This window comes from Pseudonaja textilis, chromosome 6, assembly GCF_049901715.1.
Source record: "Pseudonaja textilis isolate UNSWEBS1 chromosome 6, rPseTex1.2, whole genome shotgun sequence".
In the NCBI taxonomy this organism is placed as follows: Eukaryota; Metazoa; Chordata; class Lepidosauria; order Squamata; family Elapidae; genus Pseudonaja; species Pseudonaja textilis.
This window is the reverse complement of record NC_141995.1, coordinates 16,620,148-16,638,908: the sequence shown is the minus strand read 5'-3', so window position 1 is coordinate 16,638,908 and position 18,761 is coordinate 16,620,148. Positions and strand designations below refer to the sequence as shown.

Genomic DNA, 18,761 nt, shown 5'->3' with positions numbered 1-18,761 from the left:
TACCCCCCCAAATAGTGCCCCAAATGGCCAAAAATGGCCTGGAAAACAGCTCAAAAAATGAACAAAAATGAGCAGGGGGCGGGGCCAGCCAGTGATGAGATTAGCCTCTTCACCGAACTGGGCATAATTTTAACACTTGGTTCATGTGAACTGGTCCGAACTGGCTGAATCCCACCTCTGCTTCCTGTGCTTTTTGTAGCATTTTATTTATTTATTTTATTTATTTATTTGATTTGTCAATCGCTTACAAGATAATAGTTATAAGTATATACATAGTTATGAATACATGAAATGGGTACATATAAAAAAAATAAAAGAAACAATAGGACAGGGACTGTAGGCACGTTGGTGCACTTATGCACACCCACTACAGACCTCTTAGGAAAGGGGTGAGGTCAATAGTAGACAGTTTAAGGTTAAAGTTTTTGGGGTTTGGGGAAGAAACCGCAGAGTCAGGTAGAGTATTCCAGACATTGACTACTCTGTTGCTGAAGTCATATTTCCTACAATCAAGTTTGGTGCGGTTAACCTTGAGTTTGTATCTATTGTATGCTCTTGTGTTGTTGTAGTTGAAGCTGAAGTATTCATTGACAGGTAAGTCATTGCAATGTATGATTTTATATACCATATTTAGATCAGACCGAAGACGGCGTAATTCAAGGTTTTCTAGGTCTGGTGGCATAAGGTATTCTACAATGAGTAGAGGAGTGGAGAACTCTTCTTGTGAAATATTTCTGGACTTTCTAAACTGTTCGTAGATACGTAATGTGGGATCCAGACTGATGAGCTGTTTTCGAGTATTCGTCTAGCAAATGTTTTGTATGCTCTAGTTAGTAATGTGATATTACCAGAGAAAAAGCTATGTAGGATTAGGTTAACAACTCTTAATGCCTTTTTGGCTATGTAGTTACAGTGGACTCTAGCACTTAGATCATTAGATATGAGTAGTCCAAGGTCCTTTACAGAGTTTGGACCATCAACAAGGTCTTGACTATTCAGTTTGTATTTTATTTTCTGATTTTTTTTTGCCACTATGTAAGACAGAGCATTTATTTGTTGAGATTTGAAGTTTCCATTTGTTTGACCTTTCTAATACATAATCAAGATCTTTTTGAAGGGTAGCAGTATTGTCTGTGGTATTGAACAGCTTTACATCATCAGCGAAGAGAACGCAGTTACTCTTAATATGATCACAGAGGTCATCTTCCATCTTGCTCTCTTACTCTCTTGTGCCATTGCTCACCACAAAAAAAGTCATCCTTAAAATTTCAAGTAAACTACAATAAAAATATTCCAATCCTTAATAAAATAAGTGATTTTCTGTGCATTTAAAACAAAATTATGTATTCGTGTATTCTGATGGAAGGTTAGGTGCATTTAATTTTTTTGACTCCTTGCAAGTAATGATAGTTAATCTAAAATTATTATTGTCATTATTAATAGTAATGTTTCTGTGATGTTGATTAATATAATAATAGAACTTCACAGAAAGAGTTTAGAAATGATGAAAGACTAAATGTTTTAATTTAATTGGAAATGATTAAATCTGAAATAAACAGGTTCATCCTCAATAATAAATTAACATTTCAATTGGAAGAAGCAAGAACTGTTCAATTAAGAAGTGCTGAATAAGGAAATACATTATGATTTTTCACCCAGTATATAAACATATATAATCACCTGTCTGCTTTCTTAAACTCCTAATATAAGAGTTGAAAACTGTAGTGAACCCTAATTGCATTTTGGGCCTTTTTGCTGGGAATACAAAGCTATAGCCAAATCCATGATTTTTGTGGCCAATATATAAGAATACTTTACTAAACTTGGCATATTCATATTATTTAAATCTTCTGCTTTCTAGTTTATAGAGAGTGACAATAAAACTCTCTCTTTAGTGCATGGAAAGGGTACTTTCACATTTGAAAGATTCTGTTAATGTAACCTTACAATATAGATTAGGGGTGACAAACTCACGTTATCATGATGGTGTCACATGATGTATCGGGACTTTTTCCCCCTTGGCTAAACCAGGCACGGGCATGGCCAGTGAGTGATGCATCCGGCCTACGGCCCGGAAGTTTGACAGCCCTGATATAGGTAGAGCTTTATCTGTATTTCTGGCTGTGCTTCTTGTCTGGACTAATTTGTAAGACTTACATCAGTCTTGCCAATCTCATAGTAACTCTCTCATCTCTCAATTTTACTCTTCTGAAAACTAGAAAGAGTCCTTTCTGAGTTGCTTTCATTACCCCTCCTCTTTCAGATTTCAATTTTGTTCATCAGAGCTTTGTCTAGGCTGCGGCTCTTCCTCTGGTCTCTCTAAGTAATTCTCAGATTCCATTCTGTTAACAACTAAATAATAAAAAGGCTTTCCAAAGTGAGTGTGCTGCCCAGAGATGTTATCATGGTTCATATCACAATTCAAATGGAACAGCATGGATGTGGCAGTTCCTGCACTGTATCCTTTCCTAAACTTTAATTACAATATGTTTTAAAATATCAGGTGCTTTTAAAAGCATTTTTCTGTTAATTGTACCTTTTCTACACGAACATAATTTGTGGTGCCTGCTTTATCTTATACTTTTTTCTTAATTATAGGCAGTTCCACCTCCGGGTTCTTATGAGGTTCATAAATCATTTGAGAAATCACAGGGTAAAAGTGAATATATGCCTCCACGAACTGTGGTGGCTAGAAGACGGCATGCATCTTTTCTCAGTGGAAAGTTAAGGGAAGATGCATTAAAGATCGAGGACGAAATACCAGGTAAGTACATTACATAATTTTCAAACTGAACTATAACTACATACATTTTAATGATGATGTGTCATCTAAATACTCATCTGCCTGCTTACCATCTATTATTAACAGCTGTATAAGATGTCATATTGGCTGTCTTGCTTCTTCGCTGGTTAAAGAAATGTTAGGAAAGTTTAATTCCCCTCAGCAGAGGATAGCACTTGGCTAAGCTTGCTGTACCTGGAAGCTAAAAAAGGACAAATACTGGTTAGGCCTTGATGATGATATGCCCAGATGAGAGATCAACCATTCAGTTTTTGTTACAACCTGCAGATCTACAGCAGGGGTGTCAAGCTTGTGGCATCACGTGATGTATCGTGACTTTTTCTCCTTTGCTAAACTGGGGGTGGGCATGGCCAGTGCATGATGCATCTGACCTGTGGGCCACAAGTTTGACACCCCTGATGTACAGTCATATTCCATAAAAATGCAGACATGTCCAGAATGCTTGGTTTGGTCATGTATGATGGTGTTTGTTGATGCGAATCTATGGGACCAATGTTGGGGGGGGAGAAGAAGGAGAAGGAGAAGAAGAAGAAAGAAGAAAGAAGAAAGAAGAAAGAAGAAAGAAGAAGAAGAAGAAGAAGAAGAAGAAGAAGAAGAAGAAGAAGAAGAAGAAGAAGAAGAAGAAGAAGAAGAAGAAGAAGAAGAAGAAGAAGAAGAAGAAGACTATACCCTGAATGGAAGACTTTCAGGTAATATAAGGGTTACAGCCTAGGTCAAGAAGTTAAACAACTTGTGACCTTTTATTGTTGCCAAGAAAACTGCTTGAATGTATCCATGCCATCACTAGGACTTAACCTTGACTTGAATTTTATAGTATTATAGAATTTTAAGGATGTTATTTAAGTAGTGGAATGCTCCCCCGCCACACTTTTTAAATATTTTTTGCTGATTGCTCAGATGAGATCAAGTCTTTTCCATAAATGCTTACAGCTAATTTATTTGAGTAATATTGATAGAAGACTCAAACAAGAGAAAGTGAATGAAGAATGAGATAATTTTAGAATATTAGTTGTATTTCTTTCTTGGCAAGCTAATTTGAGATTCTGAGACTAGTTCCTCATATCAATCAAGACCATTTTGAGGCTCTGTGGTAAGTGACTTCTTTAGTAGTGCTTTAAATGATATGAAATGAGATTGATCTCCCTATGTTGCCAGATTATGGAGTTTTTGCTGTGATTTCTGAATTCTGGTTGGTATTCATGAATACAGTGTTCCAGTCTTAGAGATAGACCTTGTTTAAAAATTGCTCTGTTTAGTGACCGTTTGAAGTTACATTGGCACTAAAAGTAACTTACAATCACTCCTCAAATCTATAACTGTTTGATCCTTCCAGTCACATGATCAAAATTCAGGTAGGGCTTTATGATAATTTCAACTGGCTTCTGACAAGCAGAGCCAATGGAGAAGACGGTAGTAACGGTTGCAGTCACAACAGCCGATTGTGATTCACTTAAGGAAAAATGATCTATCTCTGTCACAATCGCATGATCTTTCACTTAGTGACCATGATACTTAGTGATGGAATTACCAGTCCCAATTGTGGTTGCTGGACAAGAATGCCCTGTATACTTGTCTGTCCTACAAAATGACTGTTACAGTATTTCTATGTGTCAAATGACTCCTGTTTTTTCTTCCTTGATTACAGATAGTCTTCAATTTATGACTACAATTGAGCCCAACATTTCTGTTGCTAAGTGAAACATTTGTTAAGTGAATTTTGCCCTATTTTACGACCTTTCTTGCCTCAGTTCAGAGAATCACTGTGGTTAAGTTAGTAACATGGTTGTTAAGTGAATCTGACTTCCCTATTGATTTTGCTTGTCAGAAAGTTGCAAAAGGTGATCACATGACCCTGGGACACTGCAACCATCATAAATATGAATCAGTTGCCCAGCATCTGAATTTTGATCATATGATCATGGGGAAGCAGCAATGGTCATAATTGTGAAAAATGGTCATAAGCAGTAGTGGTATTCTACCGGTTCAGCCCGGTTCGGGTGAACTGGTAGTAAAAAAAAAATGCTACTGTTCGGCCGAATTGGTAGTAAAAAACCAGCTACTGGTTCAGCTGAACTAGTATTTTTCCCCCTCTCAACAATCAGCTATTCCAATGATTAGCTGTGCTGGGATCCCCCTTGCTGTCTTACTGCTTCACCCAGGAGGCTTCCCTGAGGCCCAGGAGGAAAAAAGAAGTGCGTGGGGGGGGGGGGTGCTGCATGCCCCCCCCGCACTCTGTGTTTTGACTCCTGGGCCTCAGAGAAGCCTCCTGGGAGCAAAAACGGGCTCCCAGAAGGCTTCCCTGTGGCCCACAAGGCAAAAAATGGAGCATGGGGGTGCTGAAAAAAAGCCACACCCACCCAGTCACATGCCCATGGCCACCTAGCCACTCCTACCTAGCCATGCCCACAGAACCAGTAGTAAAAATATTGCATCCTACCCCCTGATGATAAGATACCTTTTTCAGTGCCAGAATAACTTCCAACAGTCACTAAATGAACTGTTGTAAGTTGAGGATTGCCTGCATTGGGTTTGCTTATGATATTTTGAAAGTATTTTGATAGAAATGTAATGTTATGATACATGGAAAGAATCACAATTTCAACCGGGAAACTATTAACATTTTAGTTCAAGTCAAATTAAGAAATGCGAGGGAACTCCTGAAAGCTTGGCATTCAGACAAATCAGGTCAATAGACACATAGGGACAAAAATGATTTCATAACATTTAAGAGACAAGAAATCCAGGAAGAGAGCAAAGAGAGTAGATCTTCCCTAACCTACCCACTCCGGTAGCCAACACTCAGAAAATGCTCAGAAAACAGTGCCATGTAAACAAATGCAGGATATAGTGTCCTAATCAAGAATTATTAAAGAAGAAGCTACATCCCTATTTAACTATTTAGCTTTTCTATTAACAAATACTTCATTTAATGAATGAAATTGCATATTTTTTTTATTTCAGTAAAATTATTGCCAATATAAAATATAAAGCTACTTTATGATTTTACGTACTATCTTATTCAACATTATTAAGTATAATATTTGCTTTAAATGTTAGTAGTTTGAAAGAATAGACATATATCTGTGTGAGTGTTTGTGTGTGTGTGTGAGAGAGAGAGAGAGGTGGGGGGAGAAAGGAAAGAAACAAAGAAAGAAAGAATGAATGAAAGAAAGAAAGAAAGAAAAAAAGAAAGAAATGCAGCCAATTCAGCTTTATCAGTTAACATTGTGTGTTTACTCTCATCTATCATTATTTCTGTTAGGTTGTATTTGGTAGATAATATGAGCTTTGCTTCGTGCAATTTTTGTATGATTGATGTTTAACACTAAATTAGTAATAATGTGAAACAATATACAGCTATTCATTCATTGCGTTGATTCTAAGAGCTACTTTTGAATCATTGCTAAAAACTCATTCTATTTCTTGGCACATTCACACAGGAAATTACTTGAAGTAACAAATAAATTTAGTTTCAAAATTAATTGGACAGATCACATAAAGGGAGTTGTGTCCACTTTTTCTATGACTTTGTCCAGTCCTTTTTAATATAACAGTTACTGTGCTGTGAAAACTAATCATTATATCTTCTACTTAGTTTTTGGCTAGTAACATTGTATTCCAAAATAGCTGAAAGGATTTAAAGCTTTTAAACTGTACTCTTAGGCTGCATATGTAAAAGCACAAAGAGGAAATAATAAAGATTTGAATAGGGGTTCTGGTCTTTTACCATGATCTATTCATTGACTCAATCCACTTTTGAAAGGCAGTGCAAATGGTACCTGAGATAACTACATTGTATTTTCTACAGGTGGGCCTGGAGACAAAGCTGCAGCAAACTTCTGTATTATTGATTGAAATATTCATGCCACCAACCCCAACTAAGTAACAATCCAATAAAAACAATATATAAACATATGAAACATTAATAAAACAAAAATAGCAATTGTCCATAGCCAAAATCCATCCGTGGGTCAAGCTTACAACACCATTGTAAGAATTCTTCACCATCACCAGATCTCCAAACACAGTGACAGAGCCATGTCTTTAGGGTCTTCTGAAAGCCTGGCATGGTCAGGGCCAATCTAAGTTCTGGGGGGATTGTATTCCAAAGGATGGGTACTAGGATAGAAAAGGGTCTCTTCCTGAGTCTCACCAGATGGCACTTTTTTCACAGATGAGATCCATAATATATCTCTCCTGTTGGTCTAGGTGGAATGGGTACAAATAACCAAGATGGAATGGTCCCCCAATTAACTACTGTATAGGGCTTTATAGGTCAATACCAGAACCTTGAATTGAACCTAAAATATACTGGCAACTGACAAAGCTCATGTAGCTCAACGGTAATATGTTCTAATGAAAGAGTGCACATGTTCTTCATATTGCTGTCCCTTATAAGGAGACTACAGGACAGTAGTCTTGTGTGGGTTTGAGCTCTGAGATGAAGGGATCAGTCATTAAGCTCACAACCACAGTGGAGCCTAGCTAACCTTGGTTTCTTACCACTTTTGGAAATTGCTTTATCATCTTAAAACCTATTAAAGAGATTTTTGGGACAAGAAGTTTAAAAAGCCACTTGGTGAGTCCATTATTTCTGAACAAAAGAAAATTAACTATAAATTTAAGAACTTGAAAAATTTGAAATAAATGAGATTAAATGCTATGACAATATTTGAATAAATTAAAGATTTTCAGAAGTTAAAAAAGGAATATAAAATTGGTTTATTTTATCACGGTTAAAATAAGTCACTTTATAAAGGGTTTATAAACCTTTATGGATTAATCTTCTCTTTTTACTTTCCTTTCTTAGTTTATTTTGTGTTAGTTTTATTTTCTGTAATTAAAATATTCATTTAAAAATTGGAAGTGTGACAGCAACATCAAGAACAAGGAGTATGAGAAGCAGGAGAAGTGCCAGGACCTGAAGGAGGAACTGGAGACAAAGTAAAGATCAAAGTGGTCCCAGTAGAAGCACTTAGGACTGTGACTCTTAAACTGGGATAATGATTCCAGCTGAACCGAAGAACAACATTACAGCTTTCTGTCCAAAAGTGTGCAATAGTAGGAATGACTAATAGTAGTCGACTAATACTAGGAACGACTACCCTCAAATTCAAATCAAATGACTAATAGTAGTCGACTAATGGTAGGAACAACTACTCTCAAGTTCCAAGGCGTCTTGTAGGGGATTGAGAAAGGCATACCACCCATAAGTATCTGAAGGCATTTTTTAAAAAATGTAAGATGGACATTTTGTTTATTTATTTGTCCTTTGGGTTTTTATGTCTCTAACTTGTGCAGCAGTTTCTTTTGCTGCATTCCCTTATACTCAGATGGATATTAAAGTAGTAATTATTAGATGCAATATAATATGGAGAATTGCTTGTGGTGAATGGAGTTCCAATTGAATTGAGCAGCATTATATCATAGCTAATATGATTACAAAAACAGATGTTATCAATAACTTCATTGTGCTATTGCACAACAATAGCTTTTATACTGGTTCTCAAAACACTTCCTGGTTTTGGTCTACACTTGTAATAAGTAGTTAGTATTTTAATCTCTTGTGCCATGAAAATATGATATTGGTAGATTTTCTCCTTTCCTAGAACTTTAGCATCATGTCTCTTCTACCACTATAGATGGTGCTTTTGTAATTTCTGATCCTGCAGAATCTGAGCCCATGAACATGCCCATAGAATAGAAAGATGCAGGACAACAGACTAAAAGTCTGGATTATTTTTTCATGGGAGAAGTACAGTGAGATATATATATATTTATAACAGTGATGGCGAACCTTTTTGGCACCAAGTGCCCAAAGTGTGTGCATGCACACACATGTGTGCGTGCCAACCCAAAATGCAATGTGCATGCCCCGCACATGCAGGCCTGCCCCCTGCACATGCACAGCAGAAAACCGAAGACCAGCTGGCTGGCGGGAGGTGCATGTGCACGCACGATGGAGCTGAGCTGAGATGACAGTGCGCATGTCCACAGAGAGGGTTCTGCATGCCACCTGTGGCACGTGTGTCATAGATTCGCCATCACAGATAAATAAGATATCAGTTGACTTCTCTTCTAAAGCAAATTTTGAGGGCACTTTGAGGTTGTTGCATGAAGGGGATTCACAACTATTGTTCATTAAAATACTAATCTTGCCTGGGTATTAGAGATATCGTCAAATTCAGAATAAAAAGTCCTACAATCCATTGAACAGAGTTTTTGTTTGTTTTGGTTGTGTTTTAGGTAATAATTCCCTGGTTATTTATAATAAGTATGCCTTTCTCTTTTTCACTGCATTTGTTTGGAAATGAAATATTATCTAAAGGGCCCTCTACAGTAGATCCCAGTGCTTCCTTTGACTACTATATCATAACTCTTAAAATCATAAGTAGAGGCTTGAAGATCGCCAGATACTTGTTAGTTGGAGTAGCAGGATCTGAAGGCTCCTGAGGTATTCAAATTGGTCTGTGTGGAAACAACTGTCAGAGAAAGCAATTATGGTTTGTTCCTAGCAAACATTTGAAAATGTTGGCACAGTGCTTTCTTTTAGCATGGAAGACGTTGGTAGAGATGTTTTAAAAATGCATACTGAAATCTCTTGAGACAGCAACAGACCACTTAATATTTTGTACTGCAGTAGTATTAATGAAGAACTCCTGTCAACTGCCTTGTTTAAAATGCTACTGAACCACATTTAATATGAGTACAGATGCCCCTTGAAGAGAACTTCAAATGTTAATCAGTATGGAAATAATAAGAAACAGAGAAATAGGAATATTAGATGCAGAGTAGGAATATGCTACAGTATATAAGAATTCTTTTCTCCTTTACTGCATATAGATTAAGTTAGTAATAAGAGTTACATTTTTTTAGTGTGAATATTCAGAGTAACCGAGTCTCTTAAGTAAAAAATTACATAGTAAATTAAGATTTACAATGTTCCCAATTTTTTCATTGTTCGTTCCTTTTTTGTGAAATTCTAGATAACTTTCAAATTCATTTTAATTACCTTATATTTAAAATTACTTTCCTATGATCATAGTTAGAGTTTTAAAGATACGCATAAATCAGAATATTAGAATAGCCCTAGATCAGGGGTGTTAAACTAGTGGTTTAGCGAAAGGGGAAAAGTCATGATATATCACATGACGACAATGTGACGCCACAAGTTTGATACCCCTGCCCTAGATCATTTCAACCGTGCACCTAGTCTGGCATCCTCTAGTCTGCTATCTTACATCTGCTGTAGAATAGTAAACAAGATGCTTTTATGATGTCTGCAGAAGGCCATGATACGTCTTTAGCAATCATCACTCAGAGATATGATTTCAGTTGGGAGAGTTTCCTTAGCTATTATAGTTAGTAGTTAGATTTGACTTGTTTCCAAATCGACTAACTGACCACATGACATTTAATTAATGCATGGTTTAATTCTCATAATTTCTCTTGCCGAGAAGACCAAAATAATGGACTATAAATTAGAATGAAATTCAGATAGTCATGCTGGTGTATAAGCTGTGCTTCTAGTACATTTTTGAAATGCTTGCTGAAAACATCGGTGTTTATATCAGAAAAGAATGAAAAGATTCTGCATCTTGAGGTTCTTCTTTACTTGTTTAGTTGTCTATGGAACTGATTTTTCTGGTAGGAGAGAATCAACACCACTAACTTTCCATTGTAGGGCATTCCATGGTATCCCTTTGATGAGCTTAGTAATTTGCATAATTGGACTAATATTTGTTCTTTCTGATGTTTTTTGTGAACTTGGCTAAACCTTTCAAAGGAAAAATAAAAGAAATTTAACTTATTATTCAGCTAGGTATATAAGTTGAGGTACATGAAACCTGACAAAGAACAAATTGCAACCTAACATTTTATATACTGCAGATAATATTAGCAAAGGCCATGGAGACGATCACATTCAGGCTCAGCTACAGAAAAAAATGAGGGCTTTGCAGTTGGGTAATTGCCATCACAAGAAAGACGGGCATTGAGGAAGGATTGAATTAAGTAAGAGTATTTATAAGCAGCAAATTATAATTGTAATTACCAAAGGTGAAGGCCATTTAAGAAAATACATTGATCTATAAGAAGTATTAATATTTAAAAATACAGAAATGAAGTTATAATGTCAAACGTGTGCCTTCCCTTGTTCTCATCAAAGGATTGGTACTTACTTGTTTTGATTCTGAGTGGCATGGTGAATATATGTAACTGTAAATGCCTGGGTCTTGGGATACTTGTAGCTGTTTCATATATGGCACAGTTTCTTACTTAAACAGTGCTTCTATGGATGAAGCTTCATATGCATATCATCCTAAGTTTATGCTTATAGCTTCCAATACAGACAAGGACAGGTTGATAACTTGCTGGTGCATGGAAATATGACTGTTTAAACAATTATTTTAAATAATACAATCCTATATTTCACTATCTATATTTATAATATTTGAAAGAGGAGGTAACATATATGCAGAGGTTATTTACAGAATGCCATCATATAAACTTTTCTAATTTTATCAGGTTATTGCACACATGCATTTGGGCACAGAATATCCTTTCACAAATGGTGCTGAATGCCCAGACACTGTGGTGCAGTCAGGGGTGGGCTTTAAATTTTTTAGCAAGGGGCTCTCTGCCCTAATGACTGCCTGGCTGGGCATGGCTGGGTGGGTGTGGCCAACTCAGTGCCACTCCCACCCAGTCACATTGCCCCCTCCCCCCCAGGTTTTGTTGCTTCTGGTGTTTTTTGTGGGAAATGGGTATCTTTCTCTCTCTCTGTCCCCCTCCCTCCCTCCCTCCCTCCCTCCCTCCCTCCCTCCCTCTCATTTCTATTTTTCTCTCTTTTTCCACCCCCTCTCCCTCTCTTCTTTCTTTCTTTTTCTTTCTTCCTTTCTTTCCCCCTTCTCTCTCATTTATTTCCCTCTCTCTCGTTCTCTCCCTCCATCTCTCTCATTCTCTCCCTCCATCATTTTCTCATTTCTCTCTCACACCTGAGCCGACACGAAGGGGACTGTGGCTGGTGCTGAGCTGCCCGCGAGGGATGCGGAGTTGCGGAAAGCAGCTGGTTGCAGGCAGTGTATTTGCGATTGGCTGCTTTTTGTGATTCTGCATCTTTTGTGGGCAGCTCAGTGCCAGCCACAGTCCCCTTTGTGCCAGCTCAGGAAGGAGAAGCAGCTGCCGCCACTGATGCATGCAATGAGGGAAGAACTCTGGCTTTCCTTCGCAGCGTGGCCAGCTACTCGTGAGTGTGCAGTGGCAGCAGAGGGAGGAGGAGTCACCGTTGCCACCACCATGATCCCAGCCCAGGAGAGTATCCTGCTTGTGTGTGTGTATGCGCATACATGAAAGAGAGAAAGATGAGGGAGAGAAAAGGGGAAAATTCCCTTTTCTCTCTGTCATCTTTCTCCTCCCCCCTTGTGCGGCAGGAGGTGTGGGTTGCCTTGAGTGCAAATGTGGCATGAAGGAAAGTACAGGGCCGCTTCGCTCCTGCACTAAGGCTCTAGTGACCGGGGAGGGGAGGGGCCAGCCAGGAGTGTGATTTGGGGGTTCGCCAAGCCCCACAGAGTCTTGGCTAGGGGATTGCCTGAGCACCTGCGAGCCCCCAGCAGCCCACCCCTGGGTGCAGTGGCAATGGAACATCCAACATTGGATGTATGACTGATCTGGCTCTCTCTATTCGCAAACTGCATTTCCATCAATATATACTACAGGCTTATTGAACAAATACTCAACATATAGTGCTAATGCTAATGTTACATAGAATGTATTCATTTGTTAGTTAATTTTTGTTATAGCTTTCATCAGGAACTCAAAGAAGCCTACATGGAGATTTCCTTTATTTTTTTCCCCAAAACACCCCAATCCCATGAGGTGTTTTTGGTCTCAAAAGAGAAGGATTGCCTCAAAGTTGTCCAGAATTTTCATGGCTGAGTTTTAGTCCTAACCCAACACTTTAATTAATACATTATTTTGGGTCTGAAGGAAGAGTTTAAAGGCAACTATAAGTCACATAGTGCAATATATGGTGCTTATAGTTAGAATTTTAGGTCATCTAAATTTGCCTTGGATCATGTGATGCTATCATGCAAAAAGCTCAGGATATATTCAAAGAAGAACTCACTATGCTGTTTAGAACATAATGGTATCCCTTAGATTTGTTTTTCCAAAAGGTTTTTTTTTTGTAGATTTGCAACATCTGTGTTTTCTTCAGTAGGCTGAAATTTCCCCCTTTCTCAATATGTAACGCTGCATGTAATGGCAACTTGTCTCTAATAATTCAATATCTGAGTCTGCTACTGTAGCACGATTATTATTTTGGTATGATAACCAAACTTTTTGTGGAATTTAGGACATGCTTTTCTTTAAATTATGGAGTAATGATTTTTTAACCTGCTGCTGTTATACAAGTTTACCTGTCAGTACATGCTATATCAATTTCAGTTTTTCTTTGAAGTTCGTTGCTTGAAATATTTACTGTTACAGACCTGTCTTTTTCTATCACCATTGGCAATTGGTTGTTTTTATGCAGCCTGCTAAAAATAATATTTTTTTTTTCAAAGTTATCATCAGAATACATTTGCATTACCAGTTCAAATGAGGAACAAAGTGGAAAGTATAGCTGTATTAATAATTAGCAGATTTTAGAATTCTCTATACCAGAGAAAAGCAGGGGTCATTCTGTGTTGGAATTTTAAATGAAAGATCAAAGCTAGTGAAAGAAAGAACTCAAGAATACTTCTTCTGAAAACACAAAGATCCACTATTCAATTGGACTTTTCGTAATATGAACTTAATAAAACAAACTGAAGAAGAGAACAAATCTTGATATGAAATCTTATAGTTTTAGAATTTTATGCATTCTAATAAGTTTCTGCACTTGCAAAATTTAAATATATTTAAATTTTAGAGCAATGTACAGCTTCTGATTTTTTTAATCTATAGAAAGAGATCTTATGGGTCATATATTGTCTTCTTGTCATATATGACCCATGTGTGCAAAGATCTCTGTTTTTTAATGTGCTACTTTGAAATGGTCAATTGCTCATGACAGAAAATAACAATTTGGGGTATTGGAAAATAGCTAGTTTTTGTCTTAATTTCCTATTTTCTACTCAAAGATTTTATTCATCCAAAGTTGTACTTCCTTTGATGATCAAAACAGAATTTGCACTTTTGTGACTGAAGTATTCTGAACTAGAACATGTGGATCTGAAAGATTAACAATGCAATTTTCTATTATACAGAAATTATTTTATTATGATGATCTCACCTTTTAAATATATAATTCAAGATGGTGAATGTGTTTAAGACTTTCGTTCTAGTTTAGAATGCATATGTGTGATTCACACAGTACTGTTTTGAAATAGGTTTCATTAATGTTTTCCATTGATAACTTATTCCTCCTGGTATACATCTTCCATCATACTAATAACGGTAGGTTATTTGCATATAAATTGACATCAGTATTTGCTGAAGCAAAGTTCTAATATGTTTTTCTGTTCTATGGCCATCGTTAAATAAATGGAGATATTGCATTGATCAGCAGTATACATTGTAATAATTTTGTTGGTAAAATTGTTTGGAGTTCATCAAAGGTCTTTGCTAGTTTTGAACACTACAGAGGGCTTAAATCTCAATTAAAGGAATAGAACCGTGAAAATATCTTTTTTGGTTCCTATGGAGATGTTTTTATACTAATCTTGATAGGAAAAAAAATCTTGAAACTTTAATATGAGCTATTGAAAATGTTGATTATGACTCTCAGGGAACTTTTCTTAATTAGTTTTTTTGCTCTTTTCCCTCATGTGTTGCTTTGCCTTCTAGTATCATGTTAGGATTTTCAGAACTTAAATGTCAACAATACTGTGAGAATATTCATTATTAATGGAGAGAAAGAAGTAAGAAGTTCACTCATGCAACAAGGTCCTCTTGTCACAATTTGTGAAGCGGGAAAATCTTAGGAGATCGTGAAATAATTAGTATGAAGCTTATAATCAAAACAGTACTTTAACTTTTTTTTTTCTGAATTGAACCTCAGCCATTCCAATTTTGTATGAAAAAGAATGTTTCAGAGTTGACAGATCTATAGCATAACATAATAAGTTATAATCTGGTTCCTCTTCTGTGCAGATTTACTCCATCCCTTTTGGTAAGCTTCACATCCCTAAATTAGCGTGCATTTCCATTTTCCCCTCACAAAATTGTGCATGAATGAATGATGAGAGGGAAACTTTGATGATGTTTCTTATTTAGGAATTTGTTTTATGTTTCAAATAGAAAGCTTTGCAGCAAACAGAATGACAACAAACTCTCTTGATGCATTCCAAGTCTCATTCCCTTTCTGCAAATGATAGATAATGGTGCAGCTGAACAATAATTTCATAGACTATTAAAAGTTATTATTATAATATAAAATAATAATTATTGCCTCATTGTTACGTATGAACATATGTGTACATTCTTCTGACCAGTAGATGTCACTCATTGTAAAGTGAATGAAGTTTCAGCTTTCATGGGAAATGTTAACAATCACCACATGAATGAAATCACTTGAGTGAAATTTTTTGAAAACTATGGCACTTTTCTTGGATTTTGTATTTATGTCCATGCATACAATATGTTCCACTTTATAGAGGAGTTTTTTATTTAATTATTTACTAGAATATATTTTTATACCATTTAATCACAAAGAATGCAGAAAGTTTTTAAGGGCAGTATTTGCCACAGAACATAAGTACCATTTTACCAGTCAGTAAAAATGAACATCCTACTAACCTAAAACAAATAGACTCAAATAAATTCCAGTGAAGATAAAAGTTGGCATGTGTGCTTGCTTTCTAGTATAGAATTGTTTGTACAGCTTTACATAAAACAAGAAGGCCAATGGTCAGAAGAATTGAGTGGTAAGGGGCTATGATTGAGGAAGTCTGCCACAAGACCCACAATGCTTTAACCTCATGGTTGGGGAGCCAGACCATCACTTCTTGAGATGATAACTGAAGACAGGTGGATTTTAGATACAGAAGACAGTCCTAAGAGTCAGTGGATGCTGAGCCATACAGGATTTTATTATAGTTGTAAGTCATAATAGTCATAAAATGGGTCACTGCCTGGATCCAATTTTATGATCTTTTCCAAAATGATTGTTTCATTAAAGAAACGTGGCTGCCTTTAAGCAAGTGAATTGTTTGCTATAGGGTGGTCTTTGCAAGAAACTGGAAATAAATGCTGGTTTCTAGGAAAACTGTAATAAATCATGATTATATGATGGCAAGTGTGCTGAAAATGGCTGTAAATATGGCTGGTCACTGAACACCCAAAATGTGGTCATGTGGCCATGGGGGTGTGTGACATCAGAACTCAAGGACTACCTGTACCATCAGTTTGTGTTAGAATTAGAACCTCAGTGTCAATCAATACAGTGTTTGTAGCACTGTTGCTAAAGCAGCCCATCCCGAAAAGAGCCTGAATGGTGCATTGAACAAGCTACAGTTTTCAGCTCTTCGAGGGGAAATGTAGGTTCCTGACTTAGATGTTCTTCAATTACTTTCTAAGGTAGTTTCTTCAAGCATATAAAATATTGTCTTTTGCTTTCTAGAAAAATCACTTCAAATGTTCACACGAGCCTTTAAAGATGGAGTTTATGTCTTTATTTTTTTTCAATCATTTATATTTTTGTACATTTTTATAAGCTACTATTTGGACTGAGTAATGTACATTTATATTTCTTCTTAGATGTTGCATAATTAGAAATCTGTAAGTAAAGCTGGATGACCATGGCTATGTCACAAACTAGACTACCATTCTATAAATATAGAAGCTGTGCTGTAGAATAATATCTGAGATTGTTTTCTTCAATGAAAAGTGTGTCTCAACAAAGAAGAATCAGTATGTAATTTATGAAAATATGGGCGTCTTCAAGATGGTCAGAATAACAATGGTTATTCATTAATAATACTGGTATAGGGGAATGGTCTATGATTACTCAATAAGTAAATAAATAAATGGCTGTGTTTATTTTTATCATGCTGATTGTAACTCCAAACTTCTATGAAATTTCTGAAAATGGTATTAAAATAGTATTCTAGGAAAATTAAAATTATCAGTTTTACTGAAAAAGTTGATAACATTAATAACATATCTTATTACATCTCTAAGCACTATTGTTCTTTCTGGACTTTATTACTATCTGGAACAAAATTCCATTAAAAATGGCGCCGCACTTGGTTGCTGCGGCTTTTCGCTCTCTGGCTTGGTGTGTGTGTTTGGTGATATAAGTGTCTGAGTCTTGTTGCATGGGGGAGGTTTACAGCTGACAAGAACTAATATGCTATGGACTGCAGTCTGCTAGAGCTATTGTGTCGGATTTTCAGAGGACTTACAGTATTTCTGAGGAGATAGCAAGACCACCAGGATCTCCGTGGATTATAATGGGATCATTTAAAAGGCGCAGGTAGCACAGAGAGAGAAGGTAGAGGAGGGGCTGCAGAGCAGGAGTTTTAACTCACTTAAAAAGACAGCTACACAAACCATCATTGCCAAGTATCTTTCTCTCAAATGCTCGGTCACTCCTCAATAAAATGGATGAGATTAATCTGATGGCAGCGAGCAATCACATGATAAAGGACTGCTGTGTGATAGTTATTACAGAGAGCTGGTTTCACTTAGCTATTCCCAATGCCTCACTATAACTGGCATGTCGTACCATTCACCGACAAGACTGTAATGAGGACTCTGGTAAGACTAAAGGAGGTGGACTTTGTTTATACATTCATAATAACTGGTGCACCAACAGCCATGTTATAAACAGATACTGCTCTCCTGATTTAGAGGTGATGACAGTCATGTACAGACCCTTCTATCTACCTAGAGAACTGACAGTGGTGATTTTTATAGCTGTTTACATATCTCCTGATGCAAATATTACTACTGCACTTGCATATTTGCATATTACAATAAATAAACAACTTAAGGCTTATCCTGATGGGGCTCATATAATAACTGGTGATTTTAATAAGGCATGCTTAAAGACTGAATTTCCCGAATTTACTCAGTATGTGACATGTGCCACCAGGGGAAACATCACACTTGATCATGTGTATTCTAATGTAAAGCATGCATATAAAGCAGTGTCTCTTCCACATATGGGACTTTCAGATCATTTATCACTGCATACATACCCCCTCAGAAGGAAAATTAAGCCTGAAATCAAACTCATCAAGATCTGGCCAGAGGGAGCACTTGATCAACTGCAGGATTGTTTTTCAAATACTAATTGGAATTTATTTGAACAAGAGGATTTGGAGGAATATACAAAAACTGTACTGTTTTACATCTTGGCCTGTGTGGATATGGTTACTGTGAATAAGCGCATATGGATTTTTCCAAACCAGAAGCCCTGGATGAACAAGGAAGTACAATTACTTCTCAAGACACATGATATAGCATTCAGGTCCGAGGACAGGGTTTGGTATAACAAGGCAAAAGCAGAACTGAGGCAGGGCATCAAGGAGGCAAAAAATGACTATAAAAGGAAGATTGAGGACTACTTCACAAATAATGGTCCACGATGGGCTTGGCAGGGAATTAAACACATCACTAATTACAGGGGCAGCAACCCCATATCGATCAATAAGCGATGCATCACTGGCAGAAGAATTAAACTGCTTCTTTGCCCGATTCGAACTGAATATGTCTTTGAACACACTGCCTCTACAAACCACCGGTACTCAACTGTTCACAGTACAAGAGTATGATGTGAAGCAGGTGCTTAGAGCAGTGAATGTAAAGAAGGCCGCTGGCCCTGATGGGGTACCTGGGAAGGTACTCAAAGCATGGGCTGACCAGCTCGCAGGTCTGTTTACAAATATTTTTAACCTTTCTCTTACACAAGCCATTGTTCCATCTTGTCTCAGAACTTCCATTAATATTCCAGTTCCCCAAAAGCCCTCTC

General features: G+C 36.9%; 1 protein-coding gene across 2 annotated transcripts in view; it reads left to right on the top strand.

The window, feature by feature from the left end:
* Positions 1-18,761, top strand: part of STPG2 (sperm tail PG-rich repeat containing 2) — a 182,090-nt gene that overhangs the window by 75,025 nt on the left and 88,304 nt on the right. For both annotated transcript variants that reach the window (XM_087935920.1, XM_026697821.2), the window contains one exon: positions 2,599-2,764. In XM_087935920.1, coding sequence (XP_087792046.1) covers positions 2,599-2,764 — 166 coding nt within the window. The remainder of the gene's footprint in view (positions 1-2,598; positions 2,765-18,761) is intronic.